General features: G+C 52.8%; 1 protein-coding gene and 1 long non-coding RNA gene across 2 annotated transcripts in view; one reads left to right on the top strand and one right to left on the bottom strand.

The window, feature by feature from the left end:
- The window catches only part of KLHL26 (kelch like family member 26), a 17,935-nt gene that overhangs the window by 2,020 nt on the left and 1,408 nt on the right, over positions 1-14,507 (bottom strand). Inside the window, 2 exon segments of the mRNA XM_031064991.1 lie at positions 3-772; positions 3,387-3,569. Coding sequence (XP_030920851.1) covers positions 3-772; positions 3,387-3,568 — 952 coding nt within the window. The 5' untranslated portion in view covers position 3,569.
- LOC115948990 lies at positions 9,550-10,160 on the top strand. The gene is made up of 3 exons (XR_004082693.1): positions 9,550-9,640; positions 9,890-9,963; positions 10,070-10,160. It is a non-coding gene; the product is annotated as an uncharacterized LOC115948990 (long non-coding RNA).

Below are 14,507 nucleotides of genomic sequence, written 5' to 3'. Positions count from 1 at the left end.
GCTGGTCAGCTCGCGGAACTGGCGCCCGCCCGCGTCGGGCAGGCAGAACACCTTGGAGCTGACGGTGCGGTCGTTGTCGGTGTAGGGGGTGCCGCCGAAGGTGACGAGGGACAGCACGTCCGAGCGGATGGCCGTGCGCGGGGACTGCATCTCGTGCTGCCGGAAGGGCAGGATCTGGTAGTTGAAGGCCTCCAGCAGGTACTGGCGGCACAGCACGTCCTCCACCATGATGTCCAGGGTCTGCACGCTGTCCACCAGCTCCGAGGACTTCATGAGCGGGAAGCGGATGTGGCAGAGCACGCGGCTGGCGCTGGCGCGGCGCGCGGGGTCGAACTGCAGCCAGCGCACGGCGGCGCGGAACAGCTCGATCTCGCTGCAGCTCTTGAGCTTGTTGCTCTGCAGGAAGAACACCAGGCGCTCCAGGGGCAGGTGGAGGAAATCCTCCTCCTCGGAGATCTGCAGGAAGTGCCTGAAGGTGAAGGCGTCCACGGATTCCTTGAGGGAGGCCAGGCTGAAGGTGGTGGCCATCTGGCCGATGTTGAGGCACGTCTCCACGCTCATGGCCGACTTGAGGAACTCCTCGCACAGCTCCACCACCGGCACCATCTGCAGGAAGACGGCGGCTCCCAGCACGTCCTGGATGCAGTCGAGGTCCAGGGTGACCTCGGCGCTGTAGGCGAAGTCGATGATGTGCTTCAGGCCCTTGGCAGACACGCCCTTGAGCTCGATCACGTCCTGGCTGGCTTCTCTCATCCCGCCCGTGAACATGGCCCTGCAGGTCAGCAACACAAACACAAAAATCCCCCCCCTGCTTCAGCAAGAGATGCAGCACCTCGGAATTGGGTTTTATTTAACGCTCTGATTCTCTCGGGGCGGGGAAGGGGGGAATAAATCAAGGCTAAATCTCTACGAGCCAGGAGAAATGAGAGTGTGCAACGACTTACATAAGGCTTGCATAAACAGTGCACTGAGGAGGAATATTCAGCAACTGGAGAAGTTGTTCAATCCCAGTGGCAGCAGTAATAGGAGCAGACCACAGGACACAGCTCCAGGAAGAGGCAGAGCTGCCAGAGCAGGGAGTGAACAATTCTGGACACCAATGAATCCGTGATATCCAACCAAAAAAGGATCCCACAGGATCTGCACCAGCAGAGATCGGCAGCTGTACCCTGAAGGGTTTTAGGCTTAGGTTTAGGATTTGGGGGCACAAGGAGGGAACACACCTGTGGTGGGAGGCCAGTGACTCCTGGCAGTCAGCAAGGCCTTCAGGCCCTGTTATCCTGTTACCTCGCAGGGAACTACGAAATGGCTCAAAAATTGCAGGTGTAACACATCTCATGAACAGCTTTGGTCTTCCAGCAGAACCTCCCCTCCAAGGCTCCCGCCCAAGGCCTGAAAAAATGGGAGCTGCAGCCCCTGCAGCAGGGGGCTGACAGGCAATTAAACAAAAACGGGGGGAAAAGGCTCAGTTACAGCACAGCTGCGAGCACATCACTCGCCCGGGCCACGCAGAGCTCAGGCCCTGGATCTCCTCCTTGGGAGGCTGCTCAATTCCACAGGAAGCACATTCCACACCGAGGCCTGGCGGGCTGCAGCTCCCAGCGCCGGGGGCGGGATGGGGACGGGGCTGCGCCTGTGGGGTTTGGGCCCTTTTTGGCCCTTTGGGCCATTCCCAGCCCGTTCCAAGAGGGTTTTGCTGCCCAGGGGTGGCTGGGGGTGAGGGTTTGCACCCCGTGCTGCTCACGGAGCAGTGGCAGAGCACTCGTGGGTCAGGCAAAGCCAGAGCAGGTGACATGGAGTGACACGGGGTGACACGGGGTGACGCGGAGTGTCACCGCTCCCTGCCACTGCGCACGCGTCCCAGCAATCCATGAAATGTCGCACAAAAGGTCTTAAACCCGCACTTTTTGGGCTGTTTTTTTCCCACCCGCTCTTTTCCATGGGAAAGGTAAATCCGTGGTGTCACCAGAGCTGCTGCCTGCGCCGACTCCAAGGTGAGAGTCAGCCCCAAAAAATGCTGAGCAGACCCTGCCTCGACACGGGAATAAAGGGATATCTTGGGAACGCTGTCAAAAGACAGGAGTTCCAAGTTTCCTGTCCAAACCAGGCTAGAAAACCTGCTGCCTTCCAGCATAAACCCAAGAAATCCTAAATGACCTAAATGAGGAAATATCTGCATGTGAGATCAGCCTGCTGTAGCCGAGTGACCAGGAACGCTGTTCCCAATTATTTGTCCGCGCAGCAGATGAGAGCGTTGTGCAGAAATCCCAGCATATCCCGTGTCCCAGCCCTGATCCCTCGCCCCAGAGGACACCCAGCCACGTGTGTGCTCCTGCACCAGCTGAGCAGGGAGAGGAAAGCCTTTATCGAGCCTTTATTGTTGCCATGCTGAAGACAAATCATCAACTAGAATGCAATTCCCTTCAAAAGTGTTACGGTTCTAAAATGCTGATTATATAAATGCCTCGATTTCACTCTTTTCCCTCCCCCTTCCCGCAGGAAAAAAAAAAAACAACCACAGAGTGTTTTCAAAACCTGGATTATTCTGCTGCTGTTCCCCAGGACAACCTTCTGGAGCACGTCTGAAGTTCTGAGGAGGAAGAAGCCACTCAGCAATGAGATTCTGGCAGTGGAACCACCCTGGCAGTGGCCCTGCACCAGCAGGGAGGAACAAACCAGTGCCATTAACATTTGGGGGAGAGCAGCTCCAGGATTAATGGTGCGTCCTCAGTTTGGAGCCCCCATCCTGGAGGTGTCCAAGGAGCTCCTGGACACGGCACTCAGTGCTCTGGGCCGGTGACAAGGTTGAACTTGATGGCCTTGGAGATCTTTTCCAACCTCAACCACAATTCAGTGGTTCTGTGACGGAGGCAAGGTGGATGGAACACCTATTTTCACTCAGGACTGAATTCCCTGCTCTGCAATTGGCTCTGTCTGCATTAATTTGGCTGCAGAACTCCTCAAAGTGCTTCGGTTCTCAGCCCACACCAGCTGCGACAATTCTCCCAGACCTTCTGGGAGCCCCACAGACAGAGCAGTGCTGCCTAAAGAGAACAGGAGGATGGCATGCCTCATTTTGGAGCCTCACTGCCACTTCCAAACCAGCTCAGCAGCAAAAGCAGCACCAACACCTGCCCAGCTGGGTCAAAACCTGAGCTTGGGCTCCTGCCTCGGCCCAGCAGCTGCAGCTGAACAAACCTGAGTGCAGAGGGACTGATCCTGAACCTCTACCTGCCTGCAGGACACCTGTGGAGCAAACCAAACCTCCAAAGGCTTCTGTAGGGTGGGACTTTTGGGGTGTGGTGGGGAGCCTGGGGTGGGGAGGATGGGGAGACAGCAAACCCACGGGAAAGGTGGAAGTGCCTGCTTCCCTATGGGATTCTCACCTGAAATAGTCACTGCAGGCAGCCAAGACAACTTTATGAACCTGAAACACTTCATTATTTATAGTGAGGATGACATCAAGCAGCTGAGCCTGGGCTCGGAGCGAGGCCAGTCCCTGCAGCAGCGTGGTGCTGTGGCCAGGAGCAGAGAACGTGCATTTCAGGGTGCTGTTCTTGTCAGCCATGCTAAAAACAGAACAAGAGAGACAGCCTGGTTTGAGATGAGCACAGAACGGCAGACACCCACCCAGCCAGATGGGGACACACGGCAGCTGGCACCAGCTGGAAGGCAAATTCCCACCTCAGAGCCACCCAGGGAACACCAGCACCTCGGGCTCCCTTCTCCCAGCACAAAACACTTCCACGTTTTCCAGACATCCTCTGGCGCTGCTGACATCCCTGCAGCACACATGGGGCTCCAGACAGCACCCAGACATCTCCTGGGGCCACAGCCTCCAAGGAATGTTGGTGTCTCCACGCCGGGCTGCCCCAGACTCCACCCTGACCTCCACTTCAACCACAGCACCGAGTCGCTGCTTCTGCTCAGCACCTTCCCTGCGCGCAGCTGCTGGATTCCCCGCTCCTGCCAGCCCCATCTGACCCTTCCCTTCTGCCTGACCCCCAGGAGAGGAGCAAAAAGCAAAATACTGCACGGCACTGGCTGGCCTGAACAACGTCAGCTGCCTGAGCTGCGCTGTCAACGGTCCCCTCCCAGAACAAACATCCCCCTGCTCTTCCCAGTGCCTCTCACACGTGCTCCCCAGCAGCATCCCGGGGTCTGCCTGCCCTCGGATGCACTCGGCAGCGGGAACAGCAGGAGCCCTGCTCCAGGGGAACAGCCCTGCAAAGAACTCCAGGGCCTGCTGCAAGATCCCCTGAGCCCGCTCCTGGGAAATCCCAAATCCATCTGTAAAATTTAATCCAGCTCTGACCGACCTCTCAGGATCAAGACACAGGGATCAATATTCAGGATGGGGCTGATGGCTCCAGGAGCATCCTGCTGCTTGCTTGGTCCCTGCGTTTTTGAGGAATCTCTTATGGAAAACGTGACCTCAAAAAAATCCCAAGGAGATTATCCCGAGTCTGGGAAGGAGTGTGAGCTGCTCCCAAATCCACAGTGGGAGAGTGCACTTAGGACTGCACTTAGAGGGAATTGTCATTATTATTATTATTATTATTATCATTACCATTATCATTATCATTATCATTATTATATATGTTATTATATTTTATTATATTTTATTATTATTTTTTAGTAATTTTAGTATTTTTAGTATTATTATTTAGGTGGAATAGAGCAAGGGAGCCAAAAAGGAGTAGGCAGGGTTGAGTAATCCCAGGGTTTGCTCCAACCCTCCTCCCTAAGAACAACAACAGCCACACACAATGGACCAAACGAGCCGGCGAGGTCAGGGAAGAGTCAGGGAGATGGGATAACAAAAAAAGGGGATGTAAACAATCCTGAAACAATGAGGGACAAGGGACAGGGCTCGCTCCTATCGGGTTGCAATTTCCTGCAAGCTTTAGGTTGAGGGGAAATCTGGGATGTCCATCAGGGCTCTGGAGCTCGCTGGGATGCACAAAGCAAACCTTGGCAGGCTGGTTCAAGCTCCTCGGGCTGGGGAATGCACCTCAAAATCCATGGGAGCTCCTGCTGGGATGGCTGGGGGCGCTCAGCTCGGGTAGGGTGGTCTGAAATCCCCACCCTAAAAATCAAAGAGCACTTGAAAGAGCCTCAGAGCAGAGCGTGGAGTGTTCCTCGCTGGAATAAAAGGGATTAGCAAAAAGGCAGCTGCTGACAGGACCTTTATCCACACTCTGCAAGCCAAGAAACGTCTGTCCGCCCCGGCTCTTCCCGAGGAAAGGAGAGGGAAGAGATTGGAGGGATCCTCGGCACGTCAAACCCCTTTCCTCTCCTCGCTGGAACCTGGATTTGCTGGGGAGGAAGGAGGAAATGTCCAGCAGCAGCACAGAAGCCACAGCTCCAGGCTGGACAGGTAAAATCCACAGGGACGGATCCAGCAGGAGCCCAAATTCCTGAGTTTGTGTGACTTTGTCACACTCCATCTCTGCAGGAGTCTCCTCATGGGAATTTTCCCCAATTTTTAAATTTTTTTTGGTACTGATTTCACACATTCCTCTTCCCAGCCCTGGGGGTCATCCCTATGGGATGCTGTCCCTGGATCCACAGGCAGCACAGGTTCAAACAACCAGCATCACCTGCACAAATATTCCTTTTTTTTTTTTCCTTTTCCTCAATTCACTTTCACAGGATTAGCTCAGGGCGGGTTGGCCCATCTGTGTGGAATAAAGGTGTTTGGATGTGGGATTCATTTCAACAGGTAATGGAACAGCCACTCCAGGAAAAAACTCTGTGTTCTGGTCCCTTTGTCTGTTTACAGGGATAGAATAAAAGGATCCAATGATTACACAATACCCTGAAGGAGGGAAAAAAAAAACAACAAGTAAAACAAAAGAAAAGCATCGCTGATGTCCAGCAAAAAAAAACCAAAAGGATTTTAAGGAGAAAAAAAAAAAAAACCCAAAAGGATTTTAAGGAGGAAAAAAAAAACCCAAAAGGATTTTAAGGAGGAAAAAAAAACCCAAAAGGATTTTAAGGAGGAAAAAAAAAAAAACAAAACCAAAAGGATTTTAAGGATGAAAAAAAAAACAACAAAAGGATTTTAAGGAGAAAAAAAAAACTGGAAACAAAAAAAAGTCCACACAAAGCATGAGAAATCAAGCAAGGGATTTATGGAAAACAAAGGGGGAGGAGGAGAGGTGAGAGAACAGCACCAAGCGGTGTTTGCTCTGTGGGGAGAAAAAAGGGATTTGTGCTGAGAGCAGGCTTGGCTGGGCACGGGAGCACGCCTGAATCCACGGCCTTGGCTCCCTCCCCAGCACGGGGAATGGAGGAAGAAGAGGAGCAGCAGTTGGATGCCAGAGAGTGAAAAATAAATATATAAAAGCCCGGAGCACAAAAGGAAGCCTTGAACATGTGAGAGCGCCTTTGTGAGGCTGTCGCTATCTCATCCCAGATCTCCAAATGCCGTGTACTTGTTGCTTAACAATTTGTTACAGCAGGAACAGCCTGGAAGACAAAACTTGGGAAGAGTTTTGTCTCCTCCTCCTCGCAGCTCAGAACGTGCCCCGGGAGATAAAAGCCTTTCAGCACAACAGGGAGAAAGTGGTTATTCCACTGCTTCCCTCTCCTCGGGAGGCAGGCCTGGGGAGCTTCTGGAATTTTCCTGGGGATGCTCAAAAAGCTGGGGTTTCACGGGGGTTTCCGTGGTCAGAGAATCCCTCAAGAGCTCAGCTTGGAGCAGGGTCAGGCGTGGGGCTGCAGCCGAATTTCTCCGCTGGAAAAAGGCGGGACACAAAAATCACACCCACACCAACATCCCACGGCGGGCATCCCAACACCCACGGCAGAGATCCCAACACCCTGCCACCAGCAGGCCGCTCACGTGGCCCTGTGGGCACAAAGGTGGCTTTGCACAACAGGATTCCCACGTTCCATATGGAAACAGCTGGCAAAGGGATCTTTATACCCATGGCACGCATGGCAGCTGGAATCCCACAGCAGAGAGCCAGGGGGGTGAAGCCTTCTGGGCAGCAGCCTCAGGGCTCTGGGAACATCCCTGGGACATCCCTGGGACATCCCTGGTACCCCAGTTGCAGCCAGGCAGCAATAATGGGATTGAGGATTTGTCTCTGAAGCCAGATTGCCCCCGATGCTCTGCGGTCACTGCGGGGCACAGCCCAGCGTGGGGAACCAAGCCAGGCTGAACCCTGGTGTGGGGAGGGCGTGGAGGTGTCCCAGAGAGGGCTGAGGGAGCGGTTCCAGGCAGGGAGGGCAACCAGGGCCAGAAATGCTGCTGATCCTGCTGCTGCTGCAGCCAGAGGAGCCCTCAGCCCCAGCTCGGGCTCTGCTCACGCATTTCCCAGCAAGGAGCGCTGGGGCTTTGACCAAAACCAGCTGCAGAGAGGAGGCACCTGGACACCCCAGAGGCTGAGATGCTGAGGGCCACACTTCAAGGACCAGCTCAGGCACAAAGAACATCCCAAGAACAAGCGGCCCCTGGCGCTGCCTCCTCCGTTCCCCACGGCGTCATGTGGAAGCCAAGATGCCTTTCGAGCTAATGAATCATTTTTACCAAATCTGTACTGATGATTAAAAACATCAAAGCCGGAATTAAAGGCTTACCAAGCATGAGTTCATATTTCAGCATGTTTGCAACCACTGCACAAGTACAAGTGGAGAGAATTAGAGCAGGACAGATTGTAACATTTTAGTGATTGAATTAAGGGAGAAAAATCTGCCTGTCGTGTTCCTCCTCTTCTTTTACAACATGGAAGGAGGGGCACTTTGGTGCTCTCCATCCCAGCTCAGCATCCCCACATTTTCCCACTTTTTGGGCAGGTGGTGCTGGGTAATTTTTCATCCAGGAGAAACTGGAGGGGGTTTGGCAGGATTCCTGAGCAGGGCAAACTTCCAAGAGCCAAACTCTTCCAGATACTCCAGCTCCAGAGGTGGGACCCTGCAGGGAAGGGCTGGGGGACAGCAGGGGAAGGGGGAAAAGCAGCAGAACGTGTGGAAAAGCACCAGGTATGGAGTGGCACAGCTTTTCCAAGGCTGAACAAAAAGGGCTGGGATTGCAAAATAGCCAGCGAGGCACCTGCAAGGGATTTTTTGTGGTGAGAGAAGCAGAACTCCCATAAAGCTGGAGAGTAACTTTATTTAGAACATAAGGTATGAATATTAAGGACCTTCTTTAGGAACCTTTGACAGGCAGCATTATAGATATTTTAATAATGCAAATCATTTAATGCCTTTAGTTTCATGCCTAAGTAAAAAAAAAACACATTTAGATTCTGATTTTTAAACTACAATTAAGACACTTAAAATCAAAACAAAAGTCAAACTCCCTCAGATAAGTCACTGGTAGCCATGGTGACTGTAATATTTCAGATCCTGAGGCTTTATATCACATGCCCAAACGATGAAAATGAGTTTTCAGCACTTCACACTCACAAATGCTACGTTAGGGCAGAAAGGCTGAGCCCTTCACTGCGGATCTGCTGCTTCCCAGAGTCTCGTTTGGGATTTTGGGAGAATGTTCCCGCGGCCTTTGCATCCCTCTAAGGAGTTTCCTTGGAAGTTTGGGGGCAAGGAAGATGAGGCACAGAAATACCTGCCCTGTTAACCCACTTCTGCTCCCAACAGCACTTACAGCGCTTCCTGGCCAAATTAGAAAACCACAGCAAGCACTTAATGATCAGCAACTAATTAAATATTAACACTCTGATTGAAGGGGACGTTTTCCAGCGAAACAAAATCATCCTCAAGAAAGATATGGGTGCAAAAAAAACCCCAGTGTTTAATCGATTTCTTTGTTCCCTTTTCAAACTCCTTCCCTTAATTTCTCCAATTTCCCTCCACTGCCTCCACTCATTTTTTCCACTCCTGACACCATCTCTTTCATCAAAGTAATAAATAAAAGGAGAGAGAGCCTGAGACTAATATCGCTTTTTAAAAGCGACTGGCAATTTGCAGGGCTCAAATAAAGAGATTATAAATGGGGCTGAGTTTCAGGAGTGATACTTTGTGTGAAAATAATGGACCTCTGGAAAACGCCTCAAGCGCAACGGGAAAGTTTGAAAAGTCTCCAGCCTCAAAATTTCAGGGAATTTATTGTTTGGCAAAGGGAGAGCAAAGAAACATTCGCTCTTTAAGAAAGAAAAAGGGCAAAGCGCAGCAAACAAAGGTTTTGTTTAGTTCTGTTTCAGGGATCTAAAGGCCGGTCCCTCTCCCAGCAGCCGGACTGGTCAGCCCTGGCATGGGGCTGGGCACTGCTGTGCTCCCACACTGACCACTGCTGGCCAGCCCAGGCCTGACCCAGCCCTGCAGCTCTGTGAAAACGGCAATTAAAGCTGGATTTTACTGAAGCCAGGAGGCACCTGGCTCATTTTCCAGTCTCAGGTCCTGCTGATCCCCTGATTTCTTTATCTGCATCCCATTTCCCCCAGGCTGGAACCAAGGACACCCTGGAGCCCAAAGGTAAAGCAGCAAGAAGCTTTTCAATTTATTTATTTGTTAAATATTTTTTTTAATGTCCTTAGAAGTCTGAGACATTTCCAAAATCTCTGTTTTTCTTTTCTTCAGAGCCGGGCTCGCTCGGGGCCCAGCAGACACACACACGAATTTCATTCTGCTCCCAGGCATCAATCAGGAGGTTGTTTGCAAGCCAAAGGAGGTGGGATTTTGGTTTCTGCACTAATAAAACTGGATGGCTGTCAAAAAGCTGGCTGGCCTGGTAAAACAGAGCAGCAAAAAAGTGGAGGGTGAAAGATGTGAACATGTTCAACTCTGCCACCGCCCGGGGTTCCAACGTGAGGCTCTGGGCAGGACACGCTGTACCCAGGAAAAATTGGGGGGGGGTGGGGGAAGAAAAACAGCAACAAAAAAAACCCCAGAATGAGATTTTTTAATGTTTCTGTCACAGAGCCAGAGGCATCTTTGTGCTGGTGCAGTTTGGTGCTGGTTCTTCAGCAGCCAGAAGGAGCAGTGGATTCTCAGGTGAGAGGTCCAGGAGCCCAGGTTTGGACAGCAGGGCTTGGAGGGGCAAAAATGTCACGGTGAGGTTAATGACAAGGATTTGCCATTTCTCTTTTTTCATATTTAGAGCTACCACAGAGGGTTTTGTCCTGTACTGGGCTTTTCCTCAGTCCTGCCCAAAGCTGGTGACAGCTGGAGAGGTGACACTCATCACCACCCATCCCTGACCGGCCACCACCTCGACTGAAAACAACAAGATGCTCCCTCAGCCCACAAACTGAGATGATTATTTTTTGCCAGCCCCAAACCTGATCCCTCTGAGGCAGGAACAAACAGAGCAAACACAAAAATCACCGGGGGCACGTCCGTGCCAGCGGCAGGCACAGGCAGTGTGACAGCAGTGACAGAGCCAGGCACGCAGGGACCCTCGGAGCGCGCAGTTTACATCCCATAAAATCCATGTACACCCCCAAGCTCGGGCTTGTTACACACTCAACACTCCCTGGCAGCTCTGTCTTAAACACTGCACGTTTCCCCAGCTTAGGGTCAAACCCTGAAGCGCGAAAAGGGAAATTAGAGCGGTGCCAGGTCCGAAATAAGCCAAAAATCCGAGCTGTGCCCGCCTGCTGGAACAGCCCGAGGGAGCAGCGGGTGCTCCTGAGCCTCTCCCAGCAGTGCAAAGGCCGGGAGGCACCTAGTGGTGTCGGGAAGCACAGCAGAGCCACCAAGGCCACCCCAAAAGTGTCACCTGGGCCACACAGGCACAGCCGGGCACTGCCCTCCTGCCCTGCGCCCGCTCCAGTGCCACCATGCCACCTCTGGGAGCCCAAAATCTGCCAGGACCTGCCACCTCTGGGAGCTCAAAATCTGCCAGGACCTGCCACCTCTGGAGCCCAAAATCTGCCAGGACCTGCCACCTCTGGGAGCTCAAAATCTGCCAGGACCTGCCACCTCTGGGAGCTCAAAATCTGCCAGGACCTGCCACCTCTGGGAGCCCAAAATCTGCCAGGACCTGCCACCCTTGGGAGCCCAGCAGAGCTGATCCATGGCCTGGTGTCCATCCCAAAATCTGCCAGGACCTGCCCGGTCACCTTCCCTGTGGGCACAGCCCGTGCCAGCTGTGCCAGCAGCTCTGCCAGGGTCCCCAGTGCAAGGAGCCCACTCCCCACTTTGTCCCACATCCCCACCCCACTCCACACCTGGGGAGAAGTCAGGAAAATTCCAGCTTTTCCAGAGGTCCCTGGAGCAGAGCTTGTGCCAGGCTGTCCCCAGAGCAGAGTTTGTGCCAGGCTGTTTGTGCAGCAGGATTGCACAGCCCGGGCAGTGTGGCAACAGAACAGCAGCAGGTACGTGCAGGGCAGGTGCTCCTCTCCCCTCCCTGCACCTCCACCCTCCAGATTAGAGCCCGGCAGCAGCCAGGGAGCTCAGGCAAAATCAGCACAAAGGGATGGAACAGCAGAGAGCAGCAGCAAACAGAGAGCCCCGTTCCTCCCATGGAAATGAAGGAATTGGTGTTTTCCAGCACTCAGCATCAAATCCACTTGCAGCCCATTCCTCCCCTGAGCTGAACCCTCTGCACTCAGGTGTGTCCCCATCACAACACTGCTTTCTCTCCCAGCTCCATGGGCAGCTCTGTCCTGCACAGGCTTTGTGCCACCCTGCCCTGAACAGAGCCACCCAAGGCCACCAGAACAGCTTCTCTTCAAGATCCCAAATTTCTGTGCAACTCCAGCATTTCTTAATAAATGAGAAAGTGGGAGAGACGCTTTAACCACGTCCTGCTGCGCAAGGCTCCTCCTTACAAAGCCACACAGCACCCAGAGGTAGGACAGGAACCTGTAAAGCATCCCCCAAGTTTGCTTTTGGTGTAAATAAAACCCCCAGCTCAGGACTCTCCCAACACTGCAGGAGCAGGCTGCAGTTATTTTTACAGTGATTCAGTTCGAGCATAAACATTTACACCACGTCTACCAGATCTAACAACTAAATCTGTCTGAAACTTGCCATGTGGCAGAGGATAGATCATAGAAACCCCACAAAAACTCCACTTCAGCTCCAAAAGGGAAAAAAATACCCAGGCTGATTGAAGGGTGAAGCTGTAGGAGATGACAGGAACAGCAAAGCAAGGCAGGCTCACAGCCCTTATCTTCCCCCCTTTGGGGTTTTACTCCATCTCCCTGGACATTTCTCTCCTTCCCACCACTTTCTCAGAAGGAATAAAGTTTGGGAAGCTCAGGTCAGCACTCCCTCGATGGGAACCCAGACATTTGTGACAAGACCTTGCCTGCTCATCCTGGTTTTCACAGCAAACGCTCCGGTGTGTCCTTCAAGGGATTACTCCCAGTTAATTCCTCAGCAGCTCGTGTGGACACCTCAATTCATTGCCATGGAAAGGCCTGCAAAGGGACATTCTCTCCAGCATCTGGGATGATGTTCTTCCCAGATTTTTGTGACCCTGCTTCGCACAACCCCACCTCACCAAGGCTGCAGCAACGATGGCTCAAGCACAGAAGCTTCTCCTGCTGAGGGTCCCAAAAGGTTCCAAATTTCCTCTCCCCAGCCCCAAAGAGTGAATTCTGCACCATGAAACTCTCCCTTTACGTGATAAAGAGGGCTGGGAATAAAATATGAAACCTAATTGTAAATCATTAAATTCTACCCGAGGAGGAAGAGAGGAGAAAAAAAAACCCCACCCAAACCCCAAGTTTATTTCAAAATAGAAGATTGGGGCAATTTGCTTTTCAATGCCCACGAGTGGCTTTATCTCGCGCCATCAGCGTGTCCGTTTGTCCCCATGGTGTCGCACAGCCTGCGCTGTGTTGAATGAAAGGGCAGGATCCCGGCAGAGCAGTGGATTTTCCTGCTCCGGGGCAGCTCCCGGGCCAGCGGTAGCAATTCCAAAGATGGAAATTCTGCCCGTGGTGCTGGAGCTGCAGTGCACCATCCAAATGGCATGTGTGAGACAGCCCCGAGCCTCTGTCCTCCTGCCTCAGAGAGCAAAGAAGTGCAAAAAGTCACCAGTGGAAGCACCTAACAAGGAATCATTGCTGACAGGGAATGCCCTTGGAATCCTCCTCACGCTCCACAGCACACCCAAAGTCCTCCATCAGGTTTCTCCTCGTATTCCCCAATAAATCCACCTTCAAACAAGCAAAAAAAGCTTTAAACTGCCGACCAACAAGAAGCAGGATCCAAACTTGAACGGGCTTTGCTTTAAAATTAACAAAGAAAATAAACACTCAGCGATAGGGAACATGACGGAGCTGCAGCTCGGGGGAATAAAACTGCTGCAGCTCCAGCCCGGGTGATTTATCACAGCCCTGAAACAAATGACTTCCATTTCTCACTGCTGCACACCCAGGGAGCTCCCAAGTGCCAGGGGAGAAGTGCTACCAACACCTGGAGTGCGAAGTGCTGGGATTCCTGTCTGAGAAAGGAAAGGGAGGCGCAGAGGGATAAAATGAGATGCTGCAGGTGACACAGCATGGAGCTTCCCAGAGCACAGATGGTTATTAGGGGGGAAAAATAGAATATATCTATAGGTGAGGATTCAGAGAGGCTTCTCCAGACTGAGCAATGCCTGGGAGAGCTTCCCCTCTGCGGCGTGACACACACGGGTGGTGACTTCAGGAGGCAGCGCTGGAAGCTGAGGATAAACGGGGCTTTGAAGGGAAGTGACAGCCAGACAGCACCAGGAAACATCCCCGGGACAGACAGCACCACATCCCCGGGACAGACACCGCAACTGCCCGAGCCATGGTGAGACAGGGAAACAAACCCTGAGAACAGAAACTCCTCCGTGAGCAGGTACCACCTGCAACACCCAGAGCATCACCCCAACAGGTACCACGCAACCCTGACAGGTACCACATCACCCCAACAGGAACCACATCACCCTGACAGGTACCACATCACCCTGATAGGAACCACATCACCCCAACAGGAACCACATCACCCTGATAGGAACCACATCACCCTGACAGGTACCACATCACTCTGACAGCTCCTGCATCACCCCAAAAGATACCACATCATCCCAACAGGTATCACATCACCCCAACAGGTACCACCTGCCCTGTGCTCCCTTCAAAGCCTGAGTGACCCCCCCAAAATCAGGGACTGGGGGTCTGCAGGCACAGCAGAAGGGGTGAGGGGCAGCAGAATGGGCCTGAACTACCAAAAGCTGGGTGCCTCTGGAAGTGCTACACCCGATGCCTCTATAAACCTACAGAGCTGGTGGCTCCGCAGACCTGACCCAGGGTGGGACTCACTGGGGGGGTTTCACTGTGTGGATTCACTGCGTGGATTCACTGGGTGGATTCACTGTAGGATTCACTGTGTGGATTCACTACAGGATTCACTGTGTGGATTCACACTATTTTCTGCTTTAGAGTCTCCCCCAAACCTCAGCCTCCCTCCTCACACACCCCCCGAGCAACAGCGTCTCTGCTCATCACGATCGTTCCCTTCCCGCTCCGGCCCGGGTACACTGAGCACCGGGCACCGGGTACACCGAGCACCGGGTACCGAGCACCGGGTACACCGAGCACCGGGTACACCGGGAA

Source organism: Geospiza fortis, unplaced genomic scaffold (assembly GCF_000277835.1).
Source record: "Geospiza fortis unplaced genomic scaffold, GeoFor_1.0 scaffold685, whole genome shotgun sequence".
NCBI lineage: Eukaryota > Metazoa > Chordata > Aves > Passeriformes > Thraupidae > Geospiza > Geospiza fortis.
Note: the sequence above shows the minus strand (reverse complement) of the source record. Positions and strands in the feature narration are given on the sequence as shown.